General features: G+C 40.6%; 1 protein-coding gene across 1 annotated transcript in view; it reads right to left on the bottom strand.

Moving 5' to 3' along the window:
• Positions 1-25083, bottom strand: part of LOC121864099 (tyrosine-protein kinase Dnt-like) — a 201377-nt gene that overhangs the window by 39735 nt on the left and 136559 nt on the right. Inside the window, exon 4 of the mRNA XM_042363003.1 lies at positions 621-748. Coding sequence (XP_042218937.1) covers positions 621-748 — 128 coding nt within the window. The remainder of the gene's footprint in view (positions 1-620; positions 749-25083) is intronic.

Raw genomic sequence — 25083 nt, forward strand, 5'->3', positions numbered from 1 at the left:
AGACCAAAATCTAACCTAACCTAACCCAATTTCAACTCGCCCCTCCAACGTTTATCTCCTTATAGTCGACACATTTCAACATATTTTCGACAGATTTTTAGCCAGATTCATCGGGTAATCCAAGAGTCATACCAGATTTTTATTCCCTCCTAAAAACTAAAAAAAATAAACATCATCTCCACCACTCAATCAAAAGCCGATTTCAACCCGATTTTTACCTTTTACAGCAAGAATAAAAAAATATATATAAATCGGGAAGAAACACCATCGATCGGATATTACGAATAAAAAACGGGAACGTGAATGGAAAAAAAAAGTCGAAAACTTTCCTTTAATTTCCCTCCGTGGTGACGAAATGTGATCGGAAACTCCAGTGATGTGACTATATTAGGTTTGACCTGAAATATATGGGCGGTCGTTAGGTGAGGGAAGGAGATTGTAACGTAGGAAATGGTCGCTTGTAAATAGTTACGTGTCTACGATGCTGTCATATATGTATGGCTAAGAGAGAGAGAGAGAGAGAGAGAGAGAGAGAGAGAGAGAGAGAGAGAGAGAGAGAGAGAGAGCATTCAGATACAATACAATACGAAAATAATGAACAATAATCACACAACACTCACGGGTTTCTTGTCGAGTGCCACCCAGGTGAAGTAGAGTCTGTGGACGTCGGCTGGCACTGGCACCCTCCAGTTCATGGCATAGTCGTTGACAACACCTTCCCTCACGTAGTACAGCTCAGCCGTCAGTCCTGCAGGAGAGAAACAAACACCACCTAAATTACCTTATATTCTGATTTACATAAACTGGCTTAGTAATTACACTCGTCCTTCAATAATACATAATTATAAGGTAGAATTCGATACATTTATACATAGATGGGTTGTCTGTATGAGTGTCAGTAGGTTTAAAGTCATGCTTGATTAGAGTTATCGTACTCCATACAACCTAACGTAACGTAACCTAACGTAACGTAACCTAACGTAACCTAACCTAACATAACGTAACCTAACGTAACCTTTGCAGTAATAAATCAAGATAATTCACGTTACTTAAACATAAGAGGGGTCTAAAGAGGGTTACAAATTTCCTTTATAAATATCAACTTATAATATCAGGTTAACCTAAAAAAAATTCTTTAAGTAAATTAACTATTAAATTATCAATCACTGTCAACTAGTAATGATCATTAGACATCTCTAATTATCATAATTATAAATATTAATTATCATACACTAATTAAGGTTCAAGATTATTTACACATTATAACAAAAAGTAATTTATTTGGTGGTTTTATTGAACAGGAAGACACTGAGCAGTTTAGTTTGTTAGATATATCTGTGTGTGGCTCTGAGGTCATCCATCCATCTCTTAGACTTATCATAATTATGAGTTATGTGACACCACCTTACGATGAAACAAAGGCCCGCTTGTATAGATGATGTATGACCGTGTGTGTGTGTGTGTGTGTGTGTGTGTGTGTGTGTGTGTGTGTGTGTGTGTGTGTGTGTGTGTGTGTGTGTGTGTGTGTGTGTGTGTGTGTGTGTGTGTGTGTGTGTGTGTGTGTGTGTTTGTGTGTGTATGTATGTGTCTGTCTGTGTGTGTGTGTGTGTGTGTGTGTGTGTAGTTATATTTCGTACTAAACACAAAACAGGAATAAATACGACATATAATCACCACAAAAAGGTAGCACTTGTACGTCCTCACTGTCTCATCATAGTTACCAGATAAATAGTGGGGGGGGCCATGTGTTCCCCCAAGTGGTTGTTCAAGTAGCAGCCGCCACTTGACAACCCTCTTGTGTTGGTAACAATTTACACATTACTAAACGCCTATATTTTTCTAGTTTCATTTTTTCTCCATACAGACAAGAACAAAAAATTTAACGCACAATATTTTTAACAATTAACCAGATCTTAGAAAACACATACTTATTTTCTTATATTAATCAACAAATAAACACAAAAATAGTAAATAAACATTAAAACAAGACAGAGAAAATAACATGAAAACAAATATATAAAAACACAAAAGAAATGTCAAATCAAGATCCAAACGAGACACACAAACGTTACCTCAAAACCATGACACAAACACAACCACACTGCTCGCCTGCCTCCCTGCCACCTGTAAACATTGCCTCCACCACCACGCCTTCAGGAGCACCACGCCTTCATATGTAACAGAGAACGTAGAGGAATTGTTTACTCTTGTGTGTGTGTGTGTGTGTGTGTGTGTGTGTGTGTGTGTGTGTGTGTGTGTGTGTGTGAACGTACGCATTAAAGTATTAACTCGCTATGTGTGTAATATCAAAACGACATCTGCCGATTTTGCATTTTTTTCCCAAAAGCTAAAATTATTATTAGCACGGATAAGCGTTTCTGTTAATTGACCCAGTTATTCGGCTGGCTGAGCTTTTATTTCTCTACTAGAAACTATTTTTATTCTTTTGTTTACAGTTATTTGTGTAATATGAAGGTGAGATTACCTTACTAAAGTGCTTTTGTTCACCGCTGAAGTTTCTATTTCAGTAATGGAATGGCTTTCACGGACACGAGTTCATTACGCTACCTGTCTGAAATTCCAGGATCCCGGATTCACCAAGACCTGAACGTTTATTTTTTCCCACAACAAATTTAAAAACGCAAATAACTTATTATATATATCTGCAATCTACTATGTATACCTGTAATCTACTATGTATACCTCTAAGCTATGTATACCTGTAATCTACTATGTATACCTGTAATCTACTATGTATACCTGCAATCTGTCAAAAAAAATCCAGTACATCTTCCGAAAGTCCTAAGACCTACAGTACCTTAACACGACCTTTTAGAAGGATTAAAATGAAAGGTAAAGTTAAAGACCACAAAAAAGGAATAGATCTAGACTCCATTAAGACGATAATGGCGCTGAGGGGAGAAAAACACCCTCAGCGCCTTTACTTCCACTCCCTTGTGTCTGGTGAGGAGGGCGAGGAGGATTGTGAGGAGGGTGGGGAGGAGGGTGGGGAGGGTGAGGAGGATTGTGGGGAGGGTGAGGGTGAGGAGGGTGGAGAGGAGGGTGGGGAGGAGGAGCCTTTACCTTGGAGATGTCAGTGTCGCCTCTCACCCGGTAGTCGGTACACCTGTCGTCTCCTCCACCACCATGATCATCACCACTACAATTACCACCATTGCCACCACTAGCACCACTACATGCACCACCACTAGCACCACTACTAGCACCACTAACTCCTCTATACCAATCCCGCGATTCGCCTCAAGACACCTGCAGGGACTAGAGACAAAAACAACAACAAGAGGCAAACGTCTCTCTCTCTCTCTCTCTCTCTCTCTCTCTCTCTCTCTCTCTCTCTCTCTCATTTTCCTCCACCAAAGTCATGCTAAGATTCAGTAACAGTTCATTTATAACCACGACAAAAGAGATCAACATTAGGCAATATTCCAAGGGCATGACAGTGCTACACAATGCATTCCGTCCTTTGTAATGATGGTCGACTATCCTGTTATAAACCATTAAGATGACCCCTTCTTATCTGTATAGTGTCTTCTAGTGAGGTGTTTGAAGGATGAATATAGTGCTATGCTGAAGAAAAATTTATATATTTATTGTCCAGTGGAGAGGCAGGTCGGTGTTGTCTGTGTGTCTTTCACTTTTCTCTTCCTGTTTCGCATTAATTTTCCTCTCTGTATGTATGTATGTATGTATGTATGTTTCTGCCAATCTGTCTATCACTCATTTGGACTCATCAAAGGTATCCGGACTCATTTAACAAGACTTGGACTCAACATTCATTTCATCATCCGGACTCACTACCAGAAATCATTTCCAGGACTCATTACCAACAGGATTCACTACTACCAGGACTCAACTGAGGACTCATTACCAGAACTTAACTAAGGACTCAGACTTAACAAGTACTCAACGACAATCAGGTAAACAAAACATGATGGCTTATTGGACTCACGTGTTTACCTCTGTTTACACGGTACGAGTCCCATAAAATCTGTAATTCCCGAATATTATGTAATTTTTTATGGGTTGTGAAGCGGCAGTGACCCTCCCCTCCCCCACCCACCCCCCAGGTGCATTATGGAACGTCACACCTGTTGGCTTAAATTACTCTCATTAAGCCAGGTAAACCAAAATTGAATAATACACTAATATGGACTTTTTACTGCACAACTTCCTAATAATGTAAGAATTTTTTTTTATTGATTTTTATTTTATTTAACGTAAGATAATTATATTTGTTTTATTATTATTATCTAATTATTATCTTCATGGAATTTGTAATATTGTAGCAGATTATTTTGTTGGTTTGTTTACGCTCAGGGGTACTGATTTTTGGAAGCTGCACAGTCACAACAGATGGACTTAATATTATCGTCATCATCATTATTATCATCATCGTCGTCATCATCATCATCATCATCATCATCATCATCATCATCATCATCATCCATTATATCTGGTTGGACTATTTACCATTACGACCATCACTGTGCTTCCTATCATAACGATCACCACCACCCATCTACCTACTACTACTACTACCACCACCACCACCATCACTCACCTACTACCACCACCTCCACCAACACCACCCATCTCTCAATAGTTGTAGTCTGGTGGGTGTGTTTTGGGCCCACAACACCCTCATCATTTATCTTGGTAACTTCTGGCTCATCTCTTGCTTATTTTTCTTCCTCCCCCCCTCACCCTCACCCCTCCCTCCTTCCCCCTCACCCCCTACCTGGCACCTCTACTGATAAACCCAGAGTGCCAGAGTTCCCCTCACCTCCCTCATAATTTTTTCCCTTCGTCTCAGGTCATCAGTCAGGTGTGCTGGGAGGATTTATGACGCTTTAAATCCTCCTTAATCCCCTTCGCCTAGGTGGGAAAATCCAAACCAGGGGGGAGGAGGAGCGGGGGATGGGGGAGGAGGGGATGGAAGGATGGGAGGGATGAGGGGAGGAGGAGGATAGGGGTGGGGATGAGGGGACGGGAAGATGGGGGATGAGGGTACGGGGGGAATGGGGATGAGGGAACGGGAGGATGAGGTGGGGATGAAGGGACGGGAGGTTGGGTTGGGGATGAGGGGACGGTAGGATGGGTTGGGGATGAGGGGAAGGAAGGATAATGGGATGGATGAAAGGACGGGAGGATGGGTTATAATTTCTATGACACAGCCAGATGAATGTCTCCAACAACCATTAGTTCTTCTATCTGTCATAAGGGGACATAAATTACCCAGCATTAGGCAGAGGTGGGAGATGCCTGGCCGGAGTTACCACCTTACCTTTCACGTATCCTCTCCTACTGTAATAATACCACAGTGAAAGAAGTAAACTATTCTATCCTCTACTTCTTGTGATCTTGATTTTAACTTCGTCCATTTATTTCCATCTCATGTTTAATTTACTTTATTTTAATATATTTCCTCGAGTTAAATTTTTTTCTCGGATTAAAATGAATTACAATATTAAAAGAAAAAATAATGGGTGTATTTTGTGACTATAAAAATATTGACTATTTATTTTGTTCAGATTTTTGTGTTTTACGATAAAAGTATCTTCTTGATGCGAAATTTTACTCAGAATTTTTTTTTCTTTTTCCCTCACCCTAGAAGAAACGTCCCTCACCCTAGAAGTAACGTCCCTCACCCTAGAAGTAACGTCCCTCACCCTAGAAGTAACACACCCTAGATATACCTCACCTTGGGAGTGCCAAATGTCACCCCACAGTAGGCAAGATCCCCCGTCTAAGTGGGTTTCGCCATTTCGTGAGAGCCAACACATAGGTCAGGCGGACAGAGAGACCAACTCACACGTCTGCTATCTTCCTCCACGACTGTGTGTATCCCTCTGTGTCCAAGACTCAGCTGACAAGACCACATTTGTATGTATGACTCGGTAAATATGTAGATCAAATATGAATTACCTTTCTGATGCATGTGTCGATAAACAACAAAGTTTGAGAGGTGTGCACTTCTAAAAATGTATATAAATAATGTGTGTGTGTGTGTGTGTGAGTGTGTGTGTGTGTGTGTGAGTGGCCACCATAGTAATGAATGACCAGGCTTAAACCAGAGAGTGTACCGTAGCGTTAAATCGGCCATTGATTGTATCTATAGTAGCGGAGATATAACAACCGGTGTTTAAATACTTCAGGCTTTATCCGTAATGACTATAGCAGATAACGCATCATGATGTTAATAATTCCTGAGGTGTTATAGTGTAATTCGGTTATGTGTTTGAGTTAAATATATTGCAGAGTAAAATTCAGATTACGGATACTCGGATTACGGATATTACACCATGAAACTAATACGCTAAACCATGAAAATACGGATAAATTCGGATTACGGATACCAACTAAATGGTTCAGACTCACTAATACATCAACACGGTTTATCTGAGTTATTCCTTATCTTCTACCATCAATCCATTGGTTATATCATCCACACTATTACCACGCTCGGCCATATACGGTACACGTTTCCGCTCTAGTAAATGGATTTAGTCCGTCTTTGTTGCGCGAAGAGAGAGAGAGAGAGAGAGAGAGAGAGAGAGAGAGAGAGAGAGAGAGAGAGACCACTAAGGAAACTAACACCATTCTCACTAATCTCTCTTTCTCGAGATTTTTCCCCCGTCATTGTTGTCCTGCCACGCCTCCCTACCTCCTAGAATTATCCCCCATGCGTGTCATAATTTAGCAGCAGGTAAAAGCGTTGAGACGAGAGCTCCATCCTGTAATTTCAGAGGGTGAGTGGGAGGATATATACCAGTAATGGATACGAGCTTTGGAATTATTGTAATATTGCGTGTCATCGCCTCAGAGCGACTTCCGGGAGATGTGTTGATGATGATAGAGAGGGAAGAGGTGAATTTGTCATCTAAGGTCAGGAAGTGAAGGTTGGTGTCCATAGAGGCGTAGAAAAGAGATTGAGATTGAACTGGACCCTGAGAGGAGGAAAGTAGGTTAGGTTAGGTTAGGAAAAACATAAGAGTAAGGGAAACATAATAACAGTGGAGAAGACAAAGAGGAAACATCGATTAACTAAACATAATAAAACAGATTTTGACTTTTCAACTCAAGGTAAACGAAACATATAGTAAGTTCTAACACGTGACGTTGAATAAACTATATAAAACTATCATCAGTGAAGGTCAGAATGCAGGTACACAAGTGAAAGCTTGCCAGGTATCATTTCCATAATCGTATCATTGAGGGTTTGAGGTAAACGTCAGGCGCTGATGATTGCTCGTGCTGGCGTAGTTATCACAGTTCGAGTGTAAATTTCAGCAAGATCAGAACTACACGGGAGGTGGGTATGAGAACTACCGACACAGGGTAAAGAAATGTGTGTGTGTGTGTGTGTGTGTGTGTGTGTGTGTGTGTGTGTGTGTGTGTGAAATACTTGACTATGGATTGCTGTCAGCACCCCGTCTCACAGCCACGACCCATGCCGTATACTGCTTCATCCTATTCTTACCGATCCAGCCTATCCAACCTCACCCCTATCTATCCTCTGTCCTGTTCCGTCTGTCCTTACACCTTAACCCACCAAGCCCCGTCCCGTCTCGCTTTATCTCGTCCCATCCTGTATTTAACCATCCCATTTTGCCCATCCCTGTACTATCCTACTTTATCACCATCCCATCCCATACCACCCAGCGCCCCCTCCCATCCCATCACCCAGCGCCCCCTCCCATCACCCAGCGCCCCCTCCCATCACCCAGCGCCCCCTCCCATCACCCAGCTCCACCTCACACCACACTCCCGGCGGTCGCTTCATCACCAAATGTTTGTTGACATCCGATCACCCATAGTAACTGCTGCCCCTCTCAAAAGCTCCCTCAATATGACTCCATTCTCCAACCCCTTAGGCTATGAAACACCTCCTAATTACACCTTGCTAAATAAACCTCCCTCTTTTATGCGTCCCTTCACTCTCCCCTCAGTGGACATTATCCCTCCTGGCCGCCCCTCACCCCATCACTCTCAATAGACACCTCCCCTCTCGTATTTTCTGCTCTGGGTTGGGTGATTCTTCCGTTCTTTGGCCACGGGGTGAGTCTCCTTTCGTTTGTATCTCCCCAATTTTTCCCATATATCTCTCAATTGCTCCCCTGTATCTCTTCATTATCTTTCAATTGCTCTCCTGTATCTCATCGGCTTCTCTCAATTCCTCACTTGTCACTAGTATCTGCCTCTCTTCTCTATAATAAACACCTCCCATAAGTATCTCTCACGTGTCTCTCTCATGTATACACGAAGTATCTATTATCTCTAGCGTCTATCTCCCCCTTCTCCCTCTATCTCCCCCTTCTACCCTCTCCCCTTTCTCCCTCCTCTATCTCCCAATAACATCATCTCTACTCTTATCTCTCACTGTGGACATCAGTTGGTGAATCGATTCGTGTCTCTCTTCTCCATATCTCTCAATCCATCTTCTCATACCGCCTCTCTTACACATGTCTGCACTCCACCCAGCCAGCAGTCAGCCCCCCCAGCCCCCAGTCCCTTCCCTATGTATCTAATCACCTTCTAATACATCATTATCTCTACCTGTTGTCCATCATCATCATTCCCTACCTACGTTTTCTTTATTCATTTCTTATTATTATTTACCGGTCGTCTGTTTGTCTTGTCTTCGCCCTTAGTTCTCCTTTTAGCTCCATCTCTTCCTTCCTCCTCTGTGTGTGTGTGTGTGTGTGTGTGTGTGTGTGTGTGTGTGTGTGTGTGTGTGTGTGTGTGTGTGCATATTACACTCTCTTCTCATTTCTTCCTCCCTCCTTTTTATCCTACACCCCATCCCTATAAATTCTCGGGGGGTTGGACGAGGAGCTATTTCCCATTTCCCCATCACACGCCATCTTCATCTTTCCTCACCCCTCTCTCTCTCTCTCTCTTTTCTCTTTCTTTCTTCCCTCTATATCCCAATTTCACTGTGTCGGAAAATACCTCCCCCTTTTCCGTTCAGTCAATATCTTTGTGGCTGAAAAGTAAAATATGAACCCTTGGTTAAACTAACCCCCCCCACCCACCACCCCAACAGCATCACCTTTTTCCTCCTCCGCCTTCTCCTCCTCCTCGTTTTTCGTCTCTTCTTCCTCTTCCTTCGACTCCCCCCCCCTCCTCCTCCTCTTCCTCCATCGCCTCTTCTTCTTCATCCTTCGCCTCTCCCTCCTCTTCCTTCAACTCTTTTACCTCATCGTTGTCTTTCTTCACCTCCTCCTTTTTCTCCTTCGCCTCATCTATTCCTTCACTTCCTCCTCCTATTCTTCCAGCTCCTTCGCCTCCTCCTTCTTTTCCTACGGGTACTTAGTCTCCCATTCCCCTTCCATCTATTCCACCATACATGAAAAAAAGGTCCAGCTATACAAGACAACAATGTTAGTATGTTTACAAGTCTCAATTTTTTCCTTTTTGGAATATAGGGATGGTTCTATGGTGAGGGGAGGGAGGGGAGGGAGGGGAGGGAGGAAGGGAGGGAGAAAAGGACAAGGGGAGGAAGAGGAGGAGGAGCAGGGGAAGGAGGGGTGAGGAGGAAGGAGGAGGATGAGGAGCAGAAGCAGGGGAAGGAGGAGGAGCAGGGGGAAGGAGGAAGAGCAGGGGAAGGAGGAAAAGCAGGGGAAGGAGGAGGAGAAAGAGTGTTTGGGTAAAATATCGATAAACATAAAGAATCTCTCTCTCTCTCTCTCTCTCTCTCTCTCAGTGTAGTTCCGCAGAAAAAATGAATAAAAATGAATCAAAAAAAGAATAAATACCAGGAATAAAAATAAAGAAGAAGAGGAAACTACGATCAAAGGAGGAAAATAAAGTAAAAGGGAAATTAAAAGAAAAAAAGCGAAAACAAGAGAAAATTAAAGAAGAGATAGACCAGAAAAAATGAAAAGGTAGGAAAAAGAAGTAAAAACATAAACAAAATGCAAGAAAGGGAAGGAAAAAGGAAGGAAATGAGTAAGAAAATAAAGACAAAAATAACAATAAACAGAAAGATGGTAAAATAAATACACAAGAATAAGAAAAAATATAGAAAAAATAAATAAATAAAAAAAAATAAGAAAAATATAAAAATAAAAAATCACCAGAAAAGGAAAAGAAAATATGAAGAGCAAAAAAGAAAAAGGAAAAATCGAGAGGAAAAAAAATAAAAAAAAACATATATATAGAGAGAGAGAGAGATAGAGGCGAGGCAACATAGATCCTGGAGCACAATCCTGGACTGTATGAATGATGGTGGAGGGAGGAGGAGGAGGAGGAAAACTTTTGAATTACAAGACTCGGAAAGAAAAGTTACAACATTTCTTGATATCTTCGGATTTTACATTCATCATACCAGAACAACTTTGAAAAATGTCTTGGCTGATCCTTATCTTTTTCATGTGTGTGTGTGTGTGTGTGTGTGTCTTTCTAGTCATCTCTCTCTATCTCTTTCACTTACAATAGACTCTTACCTCAACTAACCTCCTTCCCTTCCTTCCCTTCCTTCCTTTTCCTCCCTCCATCCCACACAATCTCGCCCTTCATTCCTCACCCTACACACACACACGCACCCCCTCCCCACCCAAACCCATTACACCACGACACTAATCTGGCCACAATATACAAGAAACCCCATAAAAGTTGCGTCCTACCCCACAACGACCCCATTACAACAACACCCATACATCGAGGCTACCTTGGTCAACCTCCGGAGCCCCATTGTTGCATCTCTTTGTAAAGGTCCCACTCGGATGGCTTCAAGACATTAAAACTCGAGTACTGTCTACCCTTGAGGCCGACCACGACAAATGCATGTAGACAGTGCAGTATAGAGAATAGGGTGGGGGGGGGGGAGGGAATAGGAAGGAGAGAGAACAGCTGAGGGATGATAATAGAGTTAATTGGACGAATAGGTGGTGGGAGTGGGAGTCTAGAGAACATTAGGGGTGAGGGAGGAAAGGATGAGGGAAGGAAAGGGAGGAACCTATTGTCATTGGGTCCAGCTGATTGGTCTATTATACTTGTCCCTGAGTGTATAGGTCTTAATAGGAAATAGGATTTTATAATGGGGGTAAAATAAGATAAAATTGAGGATTGATTCTTGTTTCTGTATATTAGTGAAGCTGAGGATTAATGTCTTAGTAAACTGAGTGGAAGTGAGTGAAGAAAAGACCAGGTGGTGAAATAGGATCACAATGACCGAGGTTCTTAAAATAGGACATACTGTATTAAATAGGAACCAGCTCTTGTAATTGTGAAAAGAAAAAAAAATCAAATCCAAAATAAGAAAGTCAAGAAAAATAATTAAGTATTTCTAAGTTTATATTAAAGGAATCATAGGTAAGGTTCAAAGTTCACACATAAGTTTATTACGGAACTTGTGTGTGTGTGTGTGTGTGTGTGTGAACGAGACCATTATAGTATATCTATGGTACAAATATGCTCAGGTATATTTGTACTACCATTATAATTACCTTCACACTACATTGACCAATCATGAGAAAATTTATATCTAACCTTAAGCTAAATCAAGTAATTACCTCATAAATACTTAATTAGACAGTCTGTTAATCATAGCTAATTACCATATACATCCAACCATCACGACTTCGGTAAATTACCCTTATAGCTCGTTACCCCCTCCCCCCCCCCTCCTTCTCCTCCTGCCCCTTGTCCAAATAATCAATAAACAGCCTTAACTACCCTAGCGATCAATGCCCCTCTAAACAAGGCCTCTTTAGGCTTAGTTGTTGATTGACTGGAAGGCCAATTACCCATTACCTGGCCGTATGACAGTCCAGATGTTACCCATAATTAAGTGTGTCAGAACCTGTGTGTTTTATGGTAGTGGTTATGGTTATGTAACATATGTGTGTGTGTGATGTTAATTAATGCACCTTTACTATACACACACACACACATACATATACACATACAAATACTCACATACATGCGTACACACATACACATATAGACAAACACAAGCACACAAATACTCACACATATGCAAATACGAGAATACACACACACACACACACACACACACACACACACACACACACACACACACACACACTATTATAGTCTAAATAACAAATTACACATAATCTATTTTACAACCGCATGTAACGTTTTTAACAGAAAAAACAACAACAAAAAACAACACCAACAACGCACATCCCATCAAAAAGATAATCGGATAAAAAACCGGCTTTTAATTTAATTGTTTATTTATATTTCATATTTCAGAGTATAATATCCGGCCAAACATTTACAGCCTCATAATAAACAAAACATCAGGATGAAATATTAACTCTCTCTCTCCCACCACTGTGATGACTGGCGGGGCGAGTGCCGAGTAACATCACCTGGCGATTCAAACTACCCGTAATTTCACATGTTAATTGGTTACGATAAACAGAAACGTATGGGAGAGTCCAAGGAAGACCAAGGGAAGACCAAGAAAGACCAAGAAAGTCCAAGGAAGATGTAAAGGCTTATTTGAGTTAATTTCTAAGTAAAAAATATATATCTATTATCTAAATGCATGAAAATACCAAACTTTTAAATATTTCTATGGAAACTTAGTAAAAAAAATTCAAGTGATAAAAACGTCTCTATTGGTATATAAATTTAAAATAACAGATATAAGACTTGTTCACTATATCATGCTTTACTATATAATTCTTCACTATATCATGCTTCACTATATCATGCTTCCCTATATCATGTTTCACTATATCACGCTTTACTATATCATGTTGCACTATATCATGTTTCACTATATCATGCTTCACTATATCATGCTTTACTGTATCATGTTGCACTATATCATGCTTCACTATATCATGCTTCACTATATCATGTTCCACTTTCCAGGGAGACTGATTACAGGGGTAGGGTAGGAGGGAGGCGTGGATGTCTCTCTCTGGTCGTCATCAAGGAGTCTGGTACACGGTATGGGAGGATAGAATCCCACTTTATGGAAGCTGGAACGTCCATAGACACGCCCCTAGACGAGCGTGTCCACATGTGCCCCGCCCACGTGATCAGGGAAATGGTGCGTAGCCTATTCAACCATCCCTGTCAGTGCTGCTAGGACACGCTATCACTGGTGGTGGAGGTGGTGGTGATAGGTTAGTGGTGGTGAAGGTGGTAATGGTGGTGGTGGTCATAGGGGTGAAAGTGGTGCTAATACTGTGGTCAAGATGATACAACACTCTAACTTATTTCCCATTAACACCACAACACAACTTGCCTCCTCAACACCTTTTTTTCCCTCTTTTTATCACTTAAAGGTAAAATTAAAATCCACCCACGTATTTTTTTCCCGTAGTTTTAAAATTCTTGTTTCCTACGTAGCTACTTTTTTTTCAATGCTCTTCAAGGTAAAGCCACCGCCATACTGTGTACTCTTCTTCATTGCTACTTGATGCCTTTACTCCCGTGCTACGTTCCTGCCAGTATTTTTAAATTCGAGGTTTCTAATTAAAATGCTACTTATCTCCACTACTTTCAAACCTGCAATGTCTAATTAAAATGCTACTTTTCCGGCTACTTAAAAGTGATGTTTTGGATTCCACATGCTACTTTTTCCCTTATCTCGTCGATGCTTAATATACCTAATCAACATGCTACTTTTCCTCAGTACTGTTAAACCAGGCGTTGCTACTCACTGCTTTAATGTTTTTGTTTTCCATTATTCTTAAAGTTGATATTGCGGTGTATATAGTAATCTCTCTCTCTCTCTCTCTCTCTCTCTCTCTCTCCGTGCTCATGTTCCATAACCCTTCCCCTTCAACTTAGACAATCCAGACACTCATTTCCTTCTCCCCTTCTCCCCTCCTTCTCTCCTCTCCTCTCCTCTCCTCATCTTCCCAACACTCAATTACATCTCCACCTTTGTCTCTGTAATCTCCCCCTCGTGTTCCACTCTCCACCTGTCATGTCAATCATCACCTTGACACATTCTCTTAATCCAAGACCTTCTGTTATTTTCATTCCCCTCTCTTTTATCATCCCTCTCTCTCTCTCTCTCTCTCTCTCTCTCTCTCTCTATCCCCTTTCATATCGCTTTAAAATGTCAGATTGTCACCATCAAATCTCCGTGATATTCTGTTAGTTCTGTGTAAATTCATCTATATAATCCATTACACTCTGGATCTCATCTGTTGTATTCCTTGTTATTTTAGCTCACAGGTGTTCACTTATCAACACTGTCTTTATTACAGGTGTCTTTGGTATTTCTTTCTTATAAACATTTCATCAATGTTATGAAAATGTTTAATTGTGTCACTGTGTCATCTTATAAATCGTTCAAACTCCTAATGACCTCATCACCTGTAAGTTTTAATTACCTGGAGACATAGGAGTACACTTATGAACGTTGTCCTCACGCTAAAGTTCTCATAACATTAATATAACCACCCGCTAACTAGACGTGAATATAAATACTTTAATCCAGGGATGTACACTAATAAGCGCTGCCGCCGACCTTGTATATAAATATTTACTCCAGGTGTACAGTGGTAAGCGGCGGCCTTCACACCAGCGTCCTCAGTAAGCGAGTCCCACTGTACGGGCCTAAGTCAAGGTACCTCATTTAACGTGTCTTTGATTCTGCCGACGTTTGTGAACGCTCGACGCACCGGCAATAAATCCTGCTTTCATCCTGGTGATTAGCGTGTCACTTGTGAAATATTAAACTCTAGTCACGCTTTTTTACATCCCGCTTATTCTAAAGGTTTCTCTCACCAATATGCCATCGATTATAAAATAGTAAATCCATGTAGAAAAAAACACCCACTTTCTTCTCACCGAAAAAATACATTAAATAAGGAGACCTTTAGTGGCCATAAAATAAAGGGGGCCAGCTGAGTGGTGTAGGAACAAGGGAGGCCTTTACCCTGGCAAACCATCCAGCCAGGGTTTACGATTCGGTAAGCTGAGCGCTAGTCATTTTTTTCCTACAGTGAAGTACCTGTTAGGGGACCAATTTTCGGTGGCCTATGGTGGCAATTTACGGTAAAATTACGTATTAGTGGCTCTAATGGGCCGGGCGGTGCCGCAGAGTGCCACTGTTGCTGATAATTAGGGCGTCAAGTGTCTCGCCTGATGCCACCGGGGATATATCACTTTTATGTGGCAGGAACTCAATGATATAACTAAAGGGATCACTTGAAGAATAGACACCCCAGCATATTTAACAACATGATTCAGCACCCAACAGTAATCAAACCTAACCTAACCTAACCTAGAGGCAACCCAATCTAACCTAAACCTCTCAAACCTAATCCAACCTAATCTATATCAACGTTACCTAACCTAACTTAATTAAACCTAACTAAACCTAACTTAATTAAACCTAACTAATCCTAACCTAACCCCCACAGGTAGCGTTAGAGTAGTCCTTATATATAACACAGAATAATAAAATATAAAAAAGTGCGTTGAAAGTGTGTCTTAAAGTCAACTTACAGTATAGTGTTAACGAGAAGCACTTGAGTTACTGAGAAGTGCTAAGGTGAGTGATTTATCTTGTTAGTTTAGTGGAGTACCTTAAGTGCCGAAGGAAGGTTTAAAGTGGTACTAAAAATGAATTACAAGACCGTGCCCCCCCCCACCTGCCACCAAACACCATTACCACCACTACCCCTACCACCACTACTACACCCATTACCACCACCCCTACTACCACTACCATAACCCTCACTGTTACTAACATTACCCCTACCACCATTATCACTATTACTACCACCACTCCTGCACCCATCACTACCACTACCACCACCCCTACTACCACTACCACCACCCCTTCTACAACTAAAACTACCACTACCATCATTATCATTACTACCCCTACCATCACTGCCACCACCCCTACTATCACCTAGGACTATTTACCTCCCCGGCATGGCACTGCTACCACCATCAACCACTATCACACCACCACCACCACCACCACCATCACTTACTATATGCAGTACACTTCGCTTTACATATTCTTAACTGCCTTTTAAAAACATATACCCTCTTCTAACCACACACCTAATGGTCATTCGGATATCCAAGCTAAACCATCGTATTCAAGATGTTGTAATCGTAGTCAAGAGGTTAAAACACACACACATCTTACGCCATCTCGAATACCTTCACATCCGGTCACTCAACATCGCAACACTCACTTGAAATACTCCACTTACAGTCACTTTTCACACACACAGTCTCATAGTCTAGACACATTTTGCTTTTTATACTTGTTACCTACTCCCAAATACTCCATTTAGATGTATCTTACAAATAAAGTGTCAAGTTCTGTTATTTATATACAGGTTCTTGATTTATAAATAGAGATATAGCGTTTATTTTCCACCCCCTTCCGTCATACATACACCCCTCTAACCTAACCTAACCTAACCTAACCTAACCTAATCTAATCTAACTTATCACAACCTAACTTACCCTAACCATTGGGATTAGGGATCACTGGGTATGAAGCCCAAGTCTAAGGGCTGGGTTAGACTGGCGTTTTTCGGGACTGGGCACCATGTGACCCACCCCTACGTGCTCTGTCGCCAGTCATTTTACCCAAGACGAGGGACATCACGTCTTCTACTCGCAAACATTAATAAAAATTACAAGATTTACTGAAAGAACAAAAGCAAATCGGAGTCTGATAATGTTTCATACGATTTAAAGAAAAAAATATCTAAGGCCATTTTGAATGTATAAGATATCCTTGTTAATCCTGGGTCAAGAATGAACCCCTTCTAAAATGAATCAGTGCTGCCCTTCTTCATCCTAGGAATCAACCCGCCTTATGAAAGTTGTCCTTGTTCATCCTTGGAATAAAAGTCAATCTCCTCCAGATGAACAAATGATGTCCTTGTTCATCCAAGACATAAAGTCAACCTCCTCAATATGAACGAAAGTAGTCCTTGTTCATCCTAGGGAAAATAATCATCTCCCTTCCCCCTTATGCATGTTGTGGGACAGTTCCCTCATCCACGACCTTCTCTAACGCTAGGATATACAACGACTCTTCACCTCACGCTCGGTATATTGTGTCTTAGATATGAACTCCGTCCTGGTGTGTGCGAGTCTCTTGTTACGCCCATTTAAGCTCGTACGGAGGGTTGTTAGAAGGCTCAGTATCCCACGAGAGGCAGAGAGCTGTTGGCATCTTGTGCTTTCCGGAGTTGCTGCTGGATTTCCCCTCTGTACTTGGTTATCAGAGCCGAGATTACAGTGCCCCCCAGAGGCTCTTGCGTCCCGTTTTCTTTGTCAGGTTTATGCGAGTATAAATTTGTGAGGCCTTTGTCGGTGTAGCTGCTTTGCGGTGGTGAGTTGAGGCCGAGTATTGTTTTCTTTATCACCTTGTTTATTTGTTTACTTGTTTATTTGTTTATGCCTACGAGTGACACTCCTTAACCCTAATTTATATCTGGATATTTTTTTATTTTTATTTTTGGGGGTATAATTTCTTCCTCCTCATACACACTGTCCACAATATGAGCGAATAACAAAGTACTTGACATCAAGTTGTTACTTGAGGGTGTCTAGCCCTCACCATGAGTCGAGCCTCACCGCGTGTTTAATTTATTCTTTAAATCTTCCCCGCCTCACTTTATATGATAATATAATGAGGATATTACATGATAAATGATGAGAAGGAAGGGAAAGGAAATGATGACACTGATGGTAATGATAGTGTTGTTGTTGTTGCTGCTGTTATTGCTGTGTGTGTGTGTGTGTGTGTGTGTGTGTGTGTGTGTGTGTTTTCCTGACCATCAGCACTGACCGTCGTCAAAATAAACAAAAGAACAGACACAGCTAAGAAATAAACCGATATGATGACGATTTTAACGACTTTTAACGACTTTTAACGACATTTTTAACTGCTGGTCAACATCCAAGACCGTTAACCCCTCCACCAGCTGGCCATCAACAACACAACGAAGGCAAAACACAACTTAGACACATAATAGTTGAAACACACAATCGCCGGAAATGCAAATGGGCAAAAAACGACATAGATTCCCCAACGAGACCAATTTTCACTTTTTATCATGACCGGTGAAAGTCTCTTCTTCCTCCACCTCCGTCGCCGCCCCGCTTTCAAACACATCAGGGCAATTAACTCCTAGACGATGGATTGAAAGGTTTGAAGGTTAATTTATCCATTGAATACTCTTGAAAACCTTTACTCTCTCTTTGGCTGGAATGATTAATGAGTATTTTTTTCTTGGCTCCATTGGTGAGTTTTTTAAGGTGAGTTGTTCCAGGGGTTGGCTTTATTCTTCACGACATCTGTGTAAGTTGAAAGTTATTACACTGGAACTTCCTCAGGTGAAGCTGATCGATAATACGAGTTGTTTTTGCTAGAGCTCAGACCACGACACACACACAACACAGTGAAGTTATCCATGGATATATAGACATGACACATCAACAAAGGACCAAATATTGCTGGTATACAAACAATGTAGGCATAGACAGTGCAGGTATACAATGTACATAGACAGTATACCAACAATATACATAGTAAATCCATTCATCCACGAATATCCACCAAAGCCCATCACATACTTATATCCAGTAGGGTCCTGTTATATAAATTCTGTGCAGCCTGTTGTAACCTTTGACAGAATCCATGTTTTCATTTCCTGTCGTGCAAATTGCTAATGACTCCGCACTGATTCTAAGCTACTAAATGGGTGTTATTTTGTCATTACTTAATTTTCCATCATGTCCTCACACAATCTTCTCCTTGTAACATGTAAATGATAATAATAATAATGTGTGTGTGTGGGAGGGGGGAGAGGAATCGATTATTCCACACGGTAGCGCTTGGAGGAGCACCACACGAGGTGTCACTACTTTCGAGTTAGCCCGACTGCAAACCGAGACAGACAAGCGCCAACGCCGGAAAGACGCTGCCACCGCCCCTCCACATGTGCAACTCATGTGAACGACTCTGCCAGACCCATATCGGCCTTTTTAGTCACCTCAAAACTTACCAATGAAGGTGAGATCCCTAATAACTCATATCATTGTATCATAGCTGGATGATCGTCATACTTGATTCCGAGTGACAGCAAAGTAGAGCAGTAGTAGTAGTAGTAGTTGTGTGTGTGTGTGTGTGTGTGTTCACTCTGCCCTAGGATACTGACTACACGTATTCTCTATCCCATAACAAGAGATGAGAGACGAAGGAAGGGAGGGAACGTTGAAGGAGAGGAGAGGCGCAGGGTTACCAATGTTTGCTTTATCATATTACGGGTCCATTAGTCAGGGTTGCAAGCACACTACTCCCAACATGGCTGAGTGGAGAACACACGCCTGTTTGCTCAAGTACTCATATGACCATGTTGAGATAATGCGAGGTGTACATTTGGTGGGTGTACAGGTTCGGTGTACAAACTAGATGTACGGTATATGTGGAGGGTGTACAAAGCAGATGTGTAAGGGAAGTGTAGTAGAGTAGGGTGTAGGGGGAGTGTGGTAGTGTAGTGTAGGTTCAGCTCATACTTCAGTCTTCCAAGAAACTTACTATTCTTTTAAAAGTTCTAAGTCTTTTCAATAATGATAATAATAAATACCAACCAGCAATAAATAAAAAACAAAAACAAATACAATATTTCTATTTATTTTTCTCACTATTTTCTCTGACAAATAGTTACAACTTTACTTAGGTACGTTGTGTGTGTGTGTGTGTGTGTGTGTGTGTGTGTGTGTGTGTGTGTGTGTGTGTGTGTGTGTATGTGTGTCTGTCACTCCACCGTGTACACAAGTTTCAAGAGGAGGTATTAGCGACAGATCTTACAGTATTTACCTTTTTTTGTGTGTCTGAGTTCCATTACGACAAGATCAAAGTTTGTTTATGTTTCCCTGATGGTGTAGTACTGGGATGTGGCCACACTACCGAACGCTTTAGTAGTCAAGTGTGTTATATCCTCCCTAACAGACCCTCAAGCCTATGGGAGTAAGTCAATAGGGAAAAATATTATCACTGATGGTTTCTCTAACTCCGGATTTTACCTTCACTGTATAGGTAAACAAAAGTACATTATAAAACTCTTGTCTTTATAAGGATAACAGATATATGAATGTCATCAATGGTTCTTGGGTTTGAAGGATTTTTAAAATAATCTCCTAGACTTCGATCACTTTCCCGAAGGACGTCATCTCGTTGTGGTCAGCTAACAGATAATGCTGATACACGTTTGAGGTATTATAGTGATATAGCTACATTCCTAGTTTGGTTCATTATCGTGTTCACAGCTAACGGACGTAAGGACATATAGACTTACTTACACACGGACAGGCTACATATATTCTAAAGTCCTCCTCCTTAGGCCACACTGACAGGATGAAACATGTTAACTGAGGTGTGCAACGTTGGGAACTTTTACTTAAGTTCGGATAATAATCAAAGTACTATTTATTGACAACAGAAAATAATCACGAACTTCAAGGACATGGTCGATGAAAGACGAGAGAATGCAGTAAAGAAAATCAATATCACCTCCCCAAAATATTGAAGAAAAACGAAAAGAAAAAAAAATCGCTAGCTGAGCCTTTTAGTGATTCCCATACAGAGAATTCCCCAGTAGAGTGTGAAGCCACCAAGGAGATCCATCACTGGGAGTAAAACACACACACACACACACACACACACACACACACACACACACACACACACACACACACGACGTGCCTTAAACACCTGAAATACCGGAACATTAACTCTGAAAAGGCCCCCATAATGCCCCTTTCAGATCAGCCTCCCCGTGTGATAAATTGGCCAGCGGTGAGGAGTCGGGTGAGACCTGCTACTTCGTTTTAAAGATACGGTCCAAATATATATTTTCCCTCGGATCACCTGAAGATTAGGCACCCCAACTTATTTCACGTGATGATTGGGCATCACAGTTTGTCACCAAATGATTAAACACTCTAATGCTACCGCGGGGGGAAGGTTAAGTTAGATTAGCGTTAGAGTGCCTAATCATTACGTGAAATAAACTGGGGTGCTTAATCTTCACGTCATCTATATTTTTTCCTTTGCAAATACACTAAAGTATCAGTGTAATTCCGACATCATATTGAACACCATTTTAAAACAGCTGAAATTAAGCGAGAGAAAAACAATATTTTCTTTTTCATCTCAATTTAAGACAAAAACAAAAGTATTACCCTGAAAAACTTTTGAGAATTTCGGTCATGACGCCAGAGTACCGGTGTTCCGTTTTTTGTTGAGGATGGAAGACTTTACAATTTCGTTTTGGATGGGAGTTTTATGAGGCGAGGTGTGAGGCAGGAGACAGACAGGGAAGTGTAAGACGGTACTTGTGTGTGTGTGTGTAGGAGGAGGGAGGGTTAAACATGTGTGAGTATTCATGTATGTATTAGCTTCTGTGTGTACGTTTGTGTGTGTGTGTCTGGGGGGAGGGGTAGGTAATGCATACGAGAGTATTCATATATGTATTAGCTCCAGTGTATGTCTGTGTGTGTGTGCCTTGCATGCGTATTCACACACACACACACACACACACACACACACACACACACACACACACACACACACACACACAAATTCCTTTCCCCATAAACACTTCTCAAAGCGTATTTATTACTATATCTTCCATTGGGCTGACAGCTTTCCATCACCTGTGTATAAAATGTATAAAATATATGACGTTTATGTTATGAAATGTATTTGATGTATGGATGTATGAAGGTCTTTCGACACGGGGAAAGAACCAGAGGAAGCTTAGAAGTGTCCTTTGTGTGTCGAGTGAAAAGATGTTGACAAGCGTGGTGATAATAAGCTGATTATAGTTTGGTTAGATGTAAGGGGATATACATACGGGTGAAAATAAGCAGATGGGGATAAAAACGCGATTCAAAATGCGTAAAAGGAATATTTAAATAGGATTCTAAATATGCAAAAGGAATGTTAAAATACGATTCTAAATACTTAAAAGGAATAAATAAACTTGAAACTATATAGAACGAGTATAACACCACTAAAAATATACACACACACACACACACACACACGATAGAAAATACGTAGAAATATACAAAAATACAGAGGGAATACACACGCTATATAATTCAAAGAGAGAATACATATGATTTAATATATAGAGAAGGAATTACTTTGATAAATGGAGAAGATAAAGACAAAATGAATATACACACTTGAGCAGAAACTAGAAGCAGAAATTAGAATAATCATCATTACTATGCAAAAAAAAACCAAAGGGGGAGACGGAGAGAGAGAGAGAGAGAGAGAGAGAGAGAGAGAGAGAGAGAGAGAGAGAGAGAGAGGGTAATAAAGATGGCGAAGAAGAGGAAGAGGAAGAGGGGAGAGAACAATAAAGATGGTTTTTAATGACACTGAGGAGAGGAGCCAGGAGAAGGGATTGAGAAGAGTGTAATAAATATGATAATAAGGCGAATGATAATAGCGAAGATAGGGAGGCAAGGGATGTAGTGATGATGATGATGGTAGTGATGATGATGATGATGATGATGATGATAGTTAAATAAAATGACCAGCAGAGGGAAGAAAAAGAGACGATAATAAGAACACAAAAAATGATAAATGGATAAAGGGAGAGAATATGGTAATAAACATAAAATAAGATAAACATTACATATAAAAAAAGAAGATAATTACGATAAAATAACAAAGGAAAAATACAGGTACATGTCAGTGTGTTCACCTGAGCTTCACCTAATTACCAAAGATTGAGGGGATTGAAGGAGGATATTTTGTACTGTTAAATATTACATAATACAGGAAAATATTTATACTCAGTGACTGCTAGATCCTTACTGTACTAGTCTAAGGTATAATGAAGGTGTATCTCGTAAAGTGAGGTGTCGTATCTCGTAAAGTGAGGTGTCGTATCTCGTAAAGTGAGGTGTCGTATCTCGTAAACTGAGGTGTCGCGTCTTGTAAACTGAGGTGTATCTCGTAAAGTGAGGTGTCGTATCTCGGAAACTGAGGTATCGTATCTTGTAAGCTGAGGTGTCTACACAATGGGTTACAGACGCTACAGGTAAGGAAGACTCTCCCAGGTGTGCTAATACAGTGATAAGAGCAGTGTTACAGAATACAGTATCATAGATACAAAAGGTTAAGTTTATCTACTCAACAAAAGCCTATCTGTCGTTTTTCTACCAAACTAAAATTTGTAAAAGAAATCTCTATCGAAAACAAGGGATTATTTTTGCGTCAAGGCGATTTATTGGGGCTAATAAAATCCCCCACAACATATTACGATGGACAAATAAATAACATAAATGATACAATAAATCTCTCTCTCTCTCTTGTCTCTCTCACTCTGTAAATCTTTTTCTTCATTTTCTTCTTCGTATATTTACCAGACACAGCATTAACCAATCACAAAAAATCTTTACTTAACCACCAACAACATTAACCAATCACAAAAAAGCTTTACTTAACCATCCGAAACATTTATCAAAGTCAATACATATAACTATTTTTTTTTCTGGTCTGGTCACAGTAGTCCGTCCGTGGTGGCCAGTTCTCTCGTCAATCATCCTAGCGATTTGTCACATTTCACAACACTTCAGCGGGAGCCATTAATTACGCCCTACAGGACACTCCCAATCTGAGCGTTGATAAATGTAATAGAGCGAAGATTTATGACGCACAGATGTTTGGTTATACATCATAGGAAAAAAAAAGTAAAAAAAAAATAAAAAAAATAAAAAGATCTGGCAGGAAACTCATATACGGGCACTTGTTGTTAGCCGATCGCTTCGTCTATCTATCTATCTATCTATCTATCTATCTATCTATCTGTTTGTCTGTCTAATGAAAAGGGAAACATAGATATACAAAAACCCGGGATAGAACAACGAAAAAAAAAAGATCAATTAGAGAAGCGAAAAAATAAAAGACAGAAAAAAAGGAAAGAGAGAAAAATAGAAATAAAAAACAGACAAAAAAGACAGACAAAGATAGCGAAGGCAGCGAGAAGTGGCAGAGGAGGAAGGTGAGAGAAGAAGAATGCATACTGTCCTCACCACCATCTTTGTGTGTGTGTGGGTATTGTAGTGTGGGAAAAAGAACCTCTTGAGTCTCACCTGCTTTGTACCCTTCACTATCACCATCACTATCACCACCATAACCAACACCTCAACCTTCCCTCCCTCCTCCTCCTCCTCCTCCACCATCATCATCATCATCACATTCACTATCACTATCCCCTCATCCACCATCACCTCATCCTCCTTCTCCACCACCATAACCAACACCTCAACCTCCTCCTTCTCCTCCTTCACCATCACCACCACCACCACCACCACCACTACCACCACTACTACCACCACCACCACCACCACCACCACCTCCTCCTCCTCCTCGCACACAATAACACCAGGAAACTAACGATGGAAGGAAGGCGCCGGGGAAAAGAACCTCAGAAAATTATATACAGCTAAAACAAAGAAAAGATGAAGAATGGCAAGGAAGAGAGTGAAATTTCTTCTTATTTTTTTTTTTATTCAGCCATTCTTAGTCCAATTTTCGCGGTATTGTCCAAGTATAAAATATGAATTCCTAAGTTGCGTTCATATAATAAACAGTTCAACTTAAATTTTAAAGAGAGACGTTGAGGATACTTTAAAATATTTATACATATCATCAGTTGAAGTTTTAAAAGTTACTCTCTCTCTCTCTCTCTCTCTCTCTCTCTCTCTCTCTCTCTCTCTCTGTCTGTCTTCTGTCTGTCTCTCTAAGTGACACAAACCTCAAGGAAATCCGGAGAAAATTAGTCAGGATAAAGCTAAGACGATAAGACGGATGAGAAGGAGGAAATACAAGACTTTTATTGTTATCTCTGGTGGCGTCATTAGGGTAAGTATCCAGCTCAGTTTATTGCAGGTCGTAATATATTTTCTTTAGTAATCTTGATTTAATTGGTGAAGAAGAAGAAGAAGAAGAAGAAGAAGAAGAAGGGTAAAAGACAACGAGTATAATAAATACAAAGAAGAAGAAAAACAACATACAGAAACAATAAGAAAAATAAAGAAAAGACCCAA

The sequence above is a fragment of the Homarus americanus genome, unplaced genomic scaffold (assembly GCF_018991925.1).
Source record: "Homarus americanus isolate GMGI-L3 unplaced genomic scaffold, GMGI_Hamer_2.0 scaffold15216, whole genome shotgun sequence".
NCBI classification, from domain to species: domain Eukaryota; kingdom Metazoa; phylum Arthropoda; class Malacostraca; order Decapoda; family Nephropidae; genus Homarus; species Homarus americanus.